The following is an 11628-nucleotide window of genomic DNA, read 5'->3' as shown; positions in this document are numbered from 1 at the left end:
GCGCCGAATACAACAGGTGCAGACATTACAGTGAAATGCTTACTTACAGCCCTTAACCAACAGTGCATTTATTTTTAATAAAAAAGTAAAATAAAACAACAACAAAAAAGTGTTGACAAAAAAAGAGCAGAAGTAAAATAAAATAACAGTAGGGAGGCTATATATACAGGGGGGTACCGGTGCAGAGTCAATGTGCTGGGGCACCGGCTAGTTGAGGTAGTTGAAGTAATATGTACATGTGGGTAGAGTTAAAGTGACTATGCATAAATACTTAACAGAGTAGCAGCAGCGTAAAAAGGATGGGGTGGGGGGGCGGTGCAAATAGTCCGGGTAGCCATGATTAGCTGTTCAGGAGTCTTATGGCTTGGGGGTAGAAGCTGTTGAGAAGTCTTTTGGACCTAGACTTGGCACTCCGGTACCGCTTGCCGTGCGGTAGCAGAGAGAACAGTCTATGACTAGGGTGGCTGGAGTCTTTGACAATTTTGAGGGCCTTCCTCTGACACCGCCTGGTATAGAGGTCCTGGATGGCAGGAAGCTTGGCCCCAGTGATGTACTGGGCCGTACGCACTACCCTCTGTAGTGCCTTGCGGTCGGAGGCCAAGCAGTTGCCATACCAGGCGGTGATGCAACCAGTCAGGATGCTCTCGATGGTGCAGCTGTAGAATTCTTTGAGGATCTGAGGACCCATGCCAAATCTTTTCAGTCTCCTGAGGGGGAATAGGCTTTGTCGTGCCCTCTTCACGACTGTCTTGGTGTGTTTGGACCATGATAGTTCGTTGGTGATGTGGACACCAAGGAACTTGAAGCTCTCAACCTGTTCCACTACAGCCCCGTCGATGAGAATGAGGGCGTGCTCAGTCCTCTTTTTTTTCCTGTAGTCCACAATCATCTCCTTTGTCTTAGTCACGCTGAGGGAGAGGTTGTTATCCTGGCACCACACGGCCAGGTCTCTGACCTCCTCCCTATAGGCTGTCTCATCGTTGTCGGTGATCAGGCCTACCACTGTTGTGTCGTCGGCAAACTTAATGATGGTGTTGGAGTCGTGCCTGGCCATGCAGTCATGGGTGAACAGGGAGTACAGGAGGGGACTGAGCACGCACCCCTGAGGGGCCCCCGTGTTGAGGATCAGTGTGGCAGATGTTGTTACCTACCCTTACCACCTGGGGGCTGCCCGTCAGGAAGTCCAGGATCCAGTTGCAGAGGGAGGTGTTTAGTCCCAGGATCCTTAGCTTAGTGATGAGCTTTGAGGGCACTATGGTGTTGAATGCTGGTCTCTGTGTGTGTGTGTGTGTGTGTGTGTGTGTGTGTGTGTGTGTGTGTCTCTCTGTGTGTGTGTGTGTGTGTGTGTGTGTATGTGTGTGTGTGTGTGTGTGTGTGTGTGTCTCTCTCTGTGTGTGTCTCTCTGTGTGTCTCTGTGTGTGTGTGTGTGTGTGTGTGTGTGTGTGTGTGTGTGTGTGTGTGTGTGTGTGTGTGTGTGTGTGTGTGTGTGTGCGCACGTGCGCGTGTGTGTAGGCTGGCAGAGCAGAGTCAGAGTCCGTCTCCTCTCCTCTGTGACTGTGCTCCAATACAGTAACTGTTGTCCAGCTGCAGCCACACAGCAGTTCTCTAACTGACCCAGCTATGACCTAGTTACCTCCCCTCACCCACGACCCTCCCAACCAGCAGCAGCAGATGAGCGCCGCGGAGGGCACCACCACCACCACCACCACCCAGCGTTGTGCCCCAGCCAGGCTACCCTGCCAGTCTGTCCTCAGAGAGAGGGGATGTCCCCGCCAGCATCGGATGCCAGCGGGCTCTGACCTTGGGTAGTCTCCATGGAGGCTTCTCCTCTGTGAGCCAGCACAGCGCTCCATTGACTCACATGTGTATGCACACACACCGCTGGACACAGGCATAGCCTCACACACGCAGACGCACGCACCGAACGTAAACACACACACACAAACACATACACTCACAGGCCCCATGGGAGTGCACTGCTACAGCCCCGTGGCCAGCTGCCTTGGCTAAGCCTCTGTATGGTCTGTGTTGTGCTGGCCTAGCCTGTCAGTGAAGCTGCAGCAGCCCACTGGAACACATTCAGCTCTGTCTCAGTCTCTGAGCCCTGGGGCCTGGGGAACCTTACTCATCTCTCCTTTGGTGCTTAGGTACATACCAAGACAAATGACCTTGGATTTAGTGAAGTTGTGGTCAAAACTCTGGAAATATGGAAATCTTGAACAAACACTTATTTACCCCACCGATAAGTAAGTATCAGAGTATTACAGTATCATCAACCTTAACAACAGAACTGTGGCCAAAACGTTTTCTATTTGTTCTAACACTTCCACAGGGAGTCATAACCAGGGGAGTCATCTATGGTTGGTCCAGTTGACTGTGGCTGATCTCTGTGACTGTAAGTGCAAGTGTAGAGACAGCTAAGACTGTGAGTGTACTGTACCTACCAGGGCAGCTGTGTGTCCCTGGGCCCCGGCACTAGCCCCCATGGTGCTGACGCTGTTGGGGAGGCGGCTGCGGACAGCTGGGCCAGCCATGATGGCAGGGCTGGTGCCTGTGGTGGGGGCGGCTTTGGCCTGCGGCAGAGGCTGGATCAGGGAATGCTGAATGTTGAGCAGAGACAGCCGCAGGGCCGGGAGGCTTTTCTGTCGACGGGCAGATCACACACAACAACAGGGTTTTTACAATAATGAACGTACGGTAATAGAGATTAGTTTACATCTGAATTACAGTAACACAGAATTAGAGGGCATTAACATACATACTAAAAACAAGCCATTAAATGTTTGTTTTTTATTCTTAATTACCAAATGCAAGTTATTATAAAATTGTTGTAGAAATATAGATATCATTATATCAAATAAATCTCCCAAATGGTGAAGATTAAAATGACGTGTACTATACTTAACATGTATGCCCAATGGACAAGTGCTCATCCATTAGCGTAACATTTAGGACGAACACTCTAGCAGAAGACCTGAAAAATGTATGTTTGGTCTGTGGCATATTTTGACGTAAACGTCCTAACATTGCATGACAACATGACTGTGTTTGTGGCTGGCTGGCTCTGCTCTGCGTTGGCTCTGCGGAGGGAGGGCTGGGTGGCAGTGGCATGATGTGACACTCATCACGGATGGCTGGAGAGACCTGCTGGCTACTGGCAGGGACAGCTGTAGGGGCCACTGTCACACACAGTCTGGAGCCAGGCCAGGGGAGCGGCCCCTGCCCGGGTCACATGGGCTGGCCTCTCCACTGCCACTCTGGCTGTTTTACCTTCTCCACCTTTCTCCTGAAGTGTACACTTGCACACTTTCTTATATGGATTTTACAATGGTGGAAACTCCCTCCAGACAATGTTTTCACCAACCTTTGCTTTTAAATCCATGACGGGGAGTGTGCAAACGTAGCCTGAGTAGCTACAGTACAAACCTTGAGGAAGGGGACCAGGTAGGGCTGAGGAGACGACTTGAGCTCTGACTGCAGTCTGTTGGTGAACTCCTCAGGCTCAATCTTAGCATCCTGTGAGGGGGAGAAGAGAGGGAGGTTTATTAAACCCGTCAGCTCCTTGCTATGTGATGTGACACACTTGTACAACAGAGAACAGAGCATATGATTGAAGCGATGTGCAATGTGATTTCTGAACACATTGAGATGAGGTGAAATCACCTCAACGACGGTGTTGATATTGATTTAAATATTAACATCCCCCTGGGTACATTTACATTACATTTTAGTAATTTAGCAGACGCTCTTATCCAGAGCGTCTTACAGTTAGTGAGTGCATACATTTTCATACTGGCCCCCCGTGGGAAACGAACCCACAACCCTGGCATTGCAAGCGCCATGCTCTACCAACTGAGCTACAGGGGACCTATACATCTCATTAACAACTCTGAATAAATAATATCCTAAACAACAGCATCACAATGGATCATGTAAGAGTTTTATGCTGCCATCTACAGATACATTATATCACACAACCTGTCTATGTCAGAAATATTATTCCTGCACGCTTAGAAAAAAGGGTTCCATAGGAGAACCCTTTCTGATTCCAGGTAGAACCCTTTTTCGTTCCAGGTAGAACTCTTTTGGGTTCCATGTAGAACCCTCTGTGTAAAAGGTTCTACCGAGAAGCAAAGGGTTCTACCTGGAACCAAAAAGGGTCTTCAAAGGGTTCTCCTATGGGGACAGCCAAAGAACCCTTTTAGGTTCTAGATAGCACCTTTTTTCTAAGAGTGTAGGGAAAAGAAAGCAGTATTCCATGTTCCTCTGTTGATAAGACAGTAATGTAGAAGTAATGTAATGAGGTAATGCAGAGGTAATGTAATGAGGTAAGGTAGTGAGACTCACCAGTAGATCCTGGACCAGTGACTTGACATTTCTGGAGGTCTCAGGTGACGGAGAGTTGTGTGAAGCCAGCTTTATCAGGGTGGCCAAGAAGTTCTTACACTTCTTCACATTCTCCTGCATCTCCTAGGAAATGGCAAATTCAGTACACATGTAAAGATACCATTTTATTTAAAAAAAATATTTTACCTTTATTCAGTTAAGAACAAATTCTTATTTACAATGACGGCCTACACCGGCCAAACCCGGACGACGCTGGGGCAATTGTGCGCCACCCTATGGGACTCCCAAACACGGCCGGTTGTGATACAGCCTGGAATCGAGGCGTCACTACAGACCCCCTGGTTCAAGCACTGAGATGCAGTGCCTTAGACCGCTGCGCCACTCGGGAGCCCAATATCAATAAATATGTAGGACACTTTTTTATCTTTCAGTGTTTGGGGATCGGAGAGGACACCGGGGAAGAGTGTGTGAGTGTATGTACATGTGTTTGTGTGTGAGGCTATGCCCACTATGCCCAGCTGTGTGAGGCCATGGCCATGGCGGTGACACAGCCAGCCTGCTGGCAGCTGTGACAGCACTGGGGCTTGAGGAGCCTAACCAGCCCAGCGGAGCCCGGCAGACTGGTGCAGAGCAGAGTACAGACCTGGGAGATGACAGAGGCTCCACTGGTCTGCGGTGGCAGGGCTGGCTGCGAGGCGGCCTGGGCCCCAGCCTGGGCCCCAGCCTGGGGGGCCATCACCACGGGGGCCTGCTGGGGAGCCGTCACTGCCACGGTCAGCGCCATGGGGCCCTTCTGGAAGAGCAAGGAGCAGACAGAGAGATAAACAGGACGTGAAGGGAGCTTCCAGCAAGGCCACAGAGAACAGGAGAGAAACAGGACGGCGCTCCTGTCACATCGGGTGTCCTGACTTCTGTGGACATTGCTTAACAGAGAGGAGGGGAGGAGAGGGGACTGGGGGACATTCAAGCAAAACAGCTCCTCCCAATAATGATGCACCTGACTAGAAAACCCTAAACATACCAGTAATCCCCCACCCGTGTCCCCCCACTGGTCTTGGCCAAAACTATGTGAAGTGACAGCAATACACAAATCATTCAATTTTTACCGAATATATCATTCAATAATGAACTCTCTAGGGGTTAGATGGGATGTGCCCAGATTAGATAAACTTTTAGGCTTGTGTTGGTAAAGAGGTGAGGAAGATGATGAAGGGATGGAGGAATGGGTAGAGGAGGAGGGTCTGAGAGGGATGGAAGGATGGAGAGATCGGAAGTTCTGTAGTAGAGAGTCTGCTCACAGAAGGTGGCGCAGGGGAGGAGGAGATCTGGAGGACAGGACTAGGAGTGGGAGAGGGAGACTGCACCATCTTGGCCTGGACAGGAGGAGGACATGGCCGAATAGCCTGAGAGGACACAGGAGACTGCAGAAAATAAACAGAGAGAAAGAAAGAGAAAGAAAAAGAGAGACAGGGTCAATGCAGGAGGAAGGGCAGGTGAGACAGGGTCAGTGCAGGAGGAAGGGCAGGTGAGACAGGGTCAGTGGAGGAGGAGGGGCAGGTGAGACAGGGTCAGTGCAGGAGGAGGGTCAGGTGAGACAGGGTCAGTGCAGGAGGAGGGGCAGGTGAGACAGGGTCAGTGCAGGAGGAGGGGCAGGTGAGACAGGGTCAGTGCAGGAGGAGGGGCAGGTGAGACAGGGTCAGTGCAGGAGGAGGGTCAGGTGAGACAGGGTCAGTGCAGGAGGAGGGGCAGGTGAGACAGGGTCCGTGCAGGAGGAGGGACAGAGCGAGAGGGGACAGAGAGAGAGGGGACATAGAGAGAGGGGACAGAGTGAGAGGGGACAGAGTGAGAGGGGACAGAGCGAGAGGGGACAGAGAGAGAGGGGACAGAGAGAGAGGGGACAGAGCGAGAGGGGACAGAGAGAGAGGGGACAGAGAGAGAGGGGACAGAGAGAGAGGGGACAGAGAGAGAGGGGACAGAGCGAGAGGGGACAGAGAGAGAGGGGACAGAGAGAGAGGGGACAGAGAGAGAGGGGACAGAGAGAGAGGGGACAGAGCGAGAGGGGACAGAGAGAGAGGGGACAGAGAGAGAGGGGACAGAGAGAGAGGGGACAGAGCGAGAGGGGACAGAGAGAGAGGGGACAGAGAGAGAGGGGACAGAGAGAGAGGGGACAGAGAGAGAGGGGACAGAGTGAGAGGGGACAGAGAGAGAGGGGACAGAGAGAGAGGGGACAGAGAGAGAGGGGACAGAGTGAGTAGGGACAGAGAGAGAGGGGACAGAGAGAGAGGGGACAGAGAGAGAGGGGACAGAGTGAGAGGGGACAGAGAGAGAGAGGACAGAGAGAGAGGGGACAGAGAGAGAGGGGACAGAGAGAGAGGGGACAGAGAGAGAGGGGACAGAGTGAGAGGATACAGAGAGAGAGGGGACAGAGCGAGAGGGGACAGAGAGAGAGGGGACAGAGAGAGAGGGGACAGAGAGAGAGGGGACAGAGAGAGAGGGGACAGAGAGAGAGGGGACAGAGCGAGAGGGGACAGAGCGAGAGGGGACAGAGAGAGAGAGGACAGAGAGAGAGGGGACAGAGAGAGAGGGGACAGAGAGAGAGGGGACAGAGAGAGAGGGGACAGAGCGAGAGGGGACAGAGAGAGAGGGGACAGAGAGAGAGGGGACAGAGAGAGAGGGGACAGAGAGAGAGGGGACAGAGCGAGAGGGGACAGAGAGAGAGGGGACAGAGAGAGAGGGGACAGAGAGAGAGGGGACAGAGCGAGAGGGGACAGAGAGAGAGAGGACAGAGAGAGAGGGGACAGAGAGAGAGGGGACAGAGAGAAAACACAAAAGCAACATGACTTCAAGATGAGGAGAAGGAGAAGTGCAACATGCCCTGAAGACGTGGAAGAGAAAGGTCATTATAGTAGGAAGTGACAGTAAATCACTGTGGATCCACAGGATGAAACAGAGAGGATCTGATCTGATCCAGAGAGGAACAGAAGAGATAATACTGTGATGCTGATGCCAAGGGTGAGGTACAATAACACTATTCAATGGGAAGGACTAAATAAGTTCCTCTAATGCAATGAGAGTCCCAACTAATATGAATGAATCAGTGTCCTTTGCTTGCTAATGTGCAAACTTGCTTTTTTGCCATATCGGTATGAAATATCTGTTATTGTTTCAGCCAAGAATCAATCCTATATTGGTACATCTCTACAATGTGTAATGACTCATCACTGCACAGTCCTTTACTGGACAATCCAGATTATTGTACCCACTGTGTCACGACAGAAGCCTCTCTTCACAGCATCAGGGCAGACAGTGAGAGGGAGGATGGGCACTAAGTAACACAGTACCATGCTGGTGGGAGGGCTGGGGCTGGGCACTAAGTAACACAGTACCATGCTGGTAGGAGGGCTGGGCACTAAGTAACACAGTACCATGCTGGTGGGAGGGCTGGGCACTAAGTAACACAGTACCATGCTGGTGGGAGGGCTGGGGCTGGGCACTAAGTAACACAGTACCATGCTGGTGGGAGGGCTGGGCACTAAGTAACACAGTACCATGCTGGTGGGAGGGCTGGGGCTGGGCACTAAGTAACACAGTACCATGCTGGTAGGAGGGCTGGGCACTAAGTAACACAGTACCATGCTGGTGGGAGGGCTGGGCACTAAGTAACACAGTACCATGCTGGTGGGAGGGCTGGGGCTGGGCACTAAGTAACACAGTACCATGCTGGTGGGAGGGCTGGGGCTGGGCACTAAGTAACACAGTACCATGTTGGTGGGAGGGCTGGGGCTGGGCCCTAAGTAACACAGTACCATGCTGGTGGGAGTGCTGGGGCTGGGCACTAAGTAACACAGTACCATGCTGGTGGGAAGGCTGGGGCTGGGCACTAAGTAACACAGTACCATGCTGGTGGGAGGGCTGGGCACTAAGTAACACAGTACCATGCTGGTGGGAGTGCTGGGGCTGGGCACTAAGTAACACAGTACCATGCTGGTGGGAGGGCTGGGCACTAAGTAACACAGTACCATGCTGGTGGGAGGGCTGGGGCTGGGCACTAAGTAACACAGTACCATGCTGGTGGGAGGGCTGGGGCTGGGCACTAAGTAACACAGTACCATGCTGGTAGGAGGGCTGGGGCTGGGCACTAAGTAACACAGTACCATGTTGGTGGGAGGGCTGGGGCTGGGCACTAAGTAACACAGTACCATGCTGGTGGGAGGGCTGGGGCTGGGCACTAAGTAACACAGTACCATGCTGGTGGGAGGGCTGGGGCTGGGCACTAAGTAACACAGTACCATGCTGGTGGGAGGGCTGGGCACTAAGTAACACAGTACCATGCTGGTGGGAAGGCTGGGGCTGGGCACTAAGTAACACAGTACCATGCTGGTGGGAGGGCTGGGGCTGGGCACTAAGTAATACAGTACCATGCTGGTGGGAGGGCTGGGCACTAAGTAACACAGTACCATGCTGGTGGGAGGGCTGGGCACTAAGTAACACAGTACCATGCTGGTGGGAGTGCTGGGCACTAAGTAACACAGTACCATGCTGGTGGGTGGGCTGGGCACTAAGTAACACAGTACCATGCTGGTGGGAGTGCTGGGGATGGGCACTAAGTAACACAGTACCATGATGGTGGGAGGGCTGGGGCTGGGCACTAAGTAACACAGTACCATGATGGTGGGAGGGCTGGGGCTGGGCACTAAGTAACACAGTACCATGCTGGTGGGAGGGCTGGGGCTGGGCACTAAGTAATACAGTACCATGCTGGTGGGAGGGCTGGGCACTAAGTAACACAGTACCATGCTGGTGGGAGGGCTGGGGCTGGGCACTAAGTAACACAGTACCATGCTGGTGGGAGGGCTGGGCACTAAGTAACACAGTACCATGCTGGTGGGAGGGCTGGGGCTGGGCACTAAGTAACACAGTACCATGCTGGTGGGAGGGCTGGGGCTGGGCACTAAGTAACACAGTACCATGCTGGTAGGAGGGCTGGGGCTGGGCACTAAGTAACACAGTACCATGATGGTGGGAGGGCTGGGCACTAAGTAACACAGTACCATGCTGGTGGGAGGGCTGGGGCTGGGCACTAAGTAACACAGTACCATGCTGGTGGGAGGGCTGGGGCTGGGCACTAAGTAACACAGTACCATGCTGGTGGGAGGGCTGGGGCTGGGCACTAAGTAACACAGTACCATGCTGGTGGGAGGGCTGGGGCTGGGCACTAAGTAACACAGTACCATGCTGGTGGGAGGGCTGGGCACTAAGTAACACAGTACCATGCTGGTGGGAGGGCTGGGGCTGGGCACTAACTAACACAGTACCATGCTGGTGGGAGGGCTGGGGCTGGGCACTAAGTAACACAGTACCATGATGGTGGGAGGGCTGGGCACTAAGTAACACAGTACCATGCTGGTGGGAGGGCTGGGGCTGGGCACTAAGTAACACAGTACCATGCTGGTGGGAGGGCTGGGCACTAAGTAACACAGTACCACACTGGTGCCCCATGGCGCTACGGGCACACAGCCTACTCTGCCAGCCTGGACCAGGCTTGACACCAGGAGGGGTCGGAGGGGATGAGGCCCTCTGTCCCTGGCTCTCAGCTCTCACTTACAGTACACACACACACAGGGCCAACCGAGAGAGGGAGAAGGGAGACAGGAGAGGGGAGAAGGGAGAGGGGAAAGGGGTTAGATGAAGAGGGCCCCTCCCTCTGAGTCTCTCCTTAGCAGAAAGTTTTGTGGGCTCAAAGAATGTGCAGTGAGAGGGGAAGAGAATGGGACTCACGAGGGGGGAAGAGCCGGGGGGTGCATCGCCCCGCCAGCCATGCCTTCGTAACACATTTCTCATTCACCAGCTAAAGCGTTGTTATCTTTTTAAACCAATCAGGCAGTTGGATGATGAATGATTTAACATGTGTCGAAGGAAGGAGCTCGGCTCGGAATGCCTTCCGTTTTCCCTCACGGTCACAAGAGTGACAGACAGCCCGACAGAGAGGAGAGGAGCACCGGGAATAAACACCATTCGCTTTCATATCCCAGCTCCTCTTGTATTCATGTGTTGATGTTTATGGCAATGGTGGCAGCTCACTAATCTGCTATCAGTGACAGTTTTGAACTTTCGATTCTCTCTGAGCCTAAATCACATCACAACCAACTCTGCAATACTTTGTTACAGTGTTTATCTCAGGATGAGCAGGTAGGAAGAAGGATAACAAGTTCAGCAACTCAAAGATAACCGTCTTAATTTCTACGGCTCGTGAAAATAATGATATGCAAAGTCTGAGCCTACTGGTACCATAGTGTCTAGTGGTGCTGAGTCCTCAAGTAACAAACACACACTTAGGTTATTACAGTGCAATTACCATTTTACTTTGTAATTCTTATATATATATTTTTTGTAACAATCCATTGATTTGCAATCCTACAGAATTAGAGGCTAAATACTGGCATAATGACACCCAATGGTAATCAAAGGTATTGCAATGCTCTTTTGTTCAGCTGAATTATACAAGTCAAAGAAATGCTGCCCCCTGGTGGTATTTATATGTTATTGTCTGCAGGTACCAGACAGGATATCTCATATCAGTTCGTCAAATTGCCATTCCACAAACCCTTTCTGTTCAAAGCAGACACTTTGACAACAGAGAGTATACAAAATCAACTTTTGTCAAGCACAGTCAAGTTCAGCAGACACGTATACTAACAAGTTTTCCAACAAGAGTCGTGAAACATGTTAGTCCTATCACATTCTGGATTCAATACAATAAGCTTCACAATGAATCAGTGGCGAAATAAAAAATAAAAAATAAATGTGTTGCTTGTTTTGCATGTTATTTTGGCATTAATACGTGTCACATATCAAAAAATATATAATATTGAGTTAATAAAGCCGCATACAAACATGGTCTCTTTTTTGCTTTCTTGAGTAAGGCAGCTCCAAAATGCAGGTGTTTCAGTCTAGCTCAGCACTTTCTGTGGTGGAGGGGCAGCCAGCGGAAAATATAGAGCGTAGGCGTTGGTAATCTTCTCTAGTTGCGCCGTGATTGGCTCAGTGTTCTGTCACTCAAGGTTACACTACGTCACCGCAGAATCTACAGGGTGAGCTAGGCAGTTCAAGCCCTCTTGGGTGCTGCCAGGCGATTTACATGATGAAGTGCCCATCCAAGAAGGCTCAAGGTCATTGGCCACAGATAAAATGATGTCAAATCACGTTATACTGTATCTACCATAGCTTTGATTGGACTGATCATGTCAACATCATACTTTCAAAATCTTAGCTAGCAAGCTA

At 51.5% G+C, this 11628-nt stretch overlaps 1 protein-coding gene across 1 annotated transcript in view; it reads right to left on the bottom strand.

Annotated features, from left to right (window-relative positions):
• The window catches only part of LOC311128539 (transcription initiation factor TFIID subunit 4-like), a gene marked incomplete at its 5' end in the record, with an annotated part of 93060 nt that overhangs the window by 62473 nt on the left and 18959 nt on the right, over positions 1-11628 (bottom strand). Inside the window, 5 exons of the mRNA XM_084160730.1 lie at positions 2445-2642; positions 3427-3516; positions 4348-4470; positions 4991-5140; positions 5646-5768. Coding sequence (XP_084016856.1) covers positions 2445-2642; positions 3427-3516; positions 4348-4470; positions 4991-5140; positions 5646-5768 — 684 coding nt within the window. The remainder of the gene's footprint in view (positions 1-2444; positions 2643-3426; positions 3517-4347; positions 4471-4990; positions 5141-5645; positions 5769-11628) is intronic.

The sequence above is a fragment of the Coregonus lavaretus genome, assembly GCF_964263955.1.
Source record: "Coregonus lavaretus genome assembly, chromosome: 4".
NCBI classification, from domain to species: Eukaryota; Metazoa; Chordata; class Actinopteri; order Salmoniformes; family Salmonidae; genus Coregonus; species Coregonus lavaretus.
This window is presented reverse-complemented; position numbering and strand designations above follow the sequence as displayed.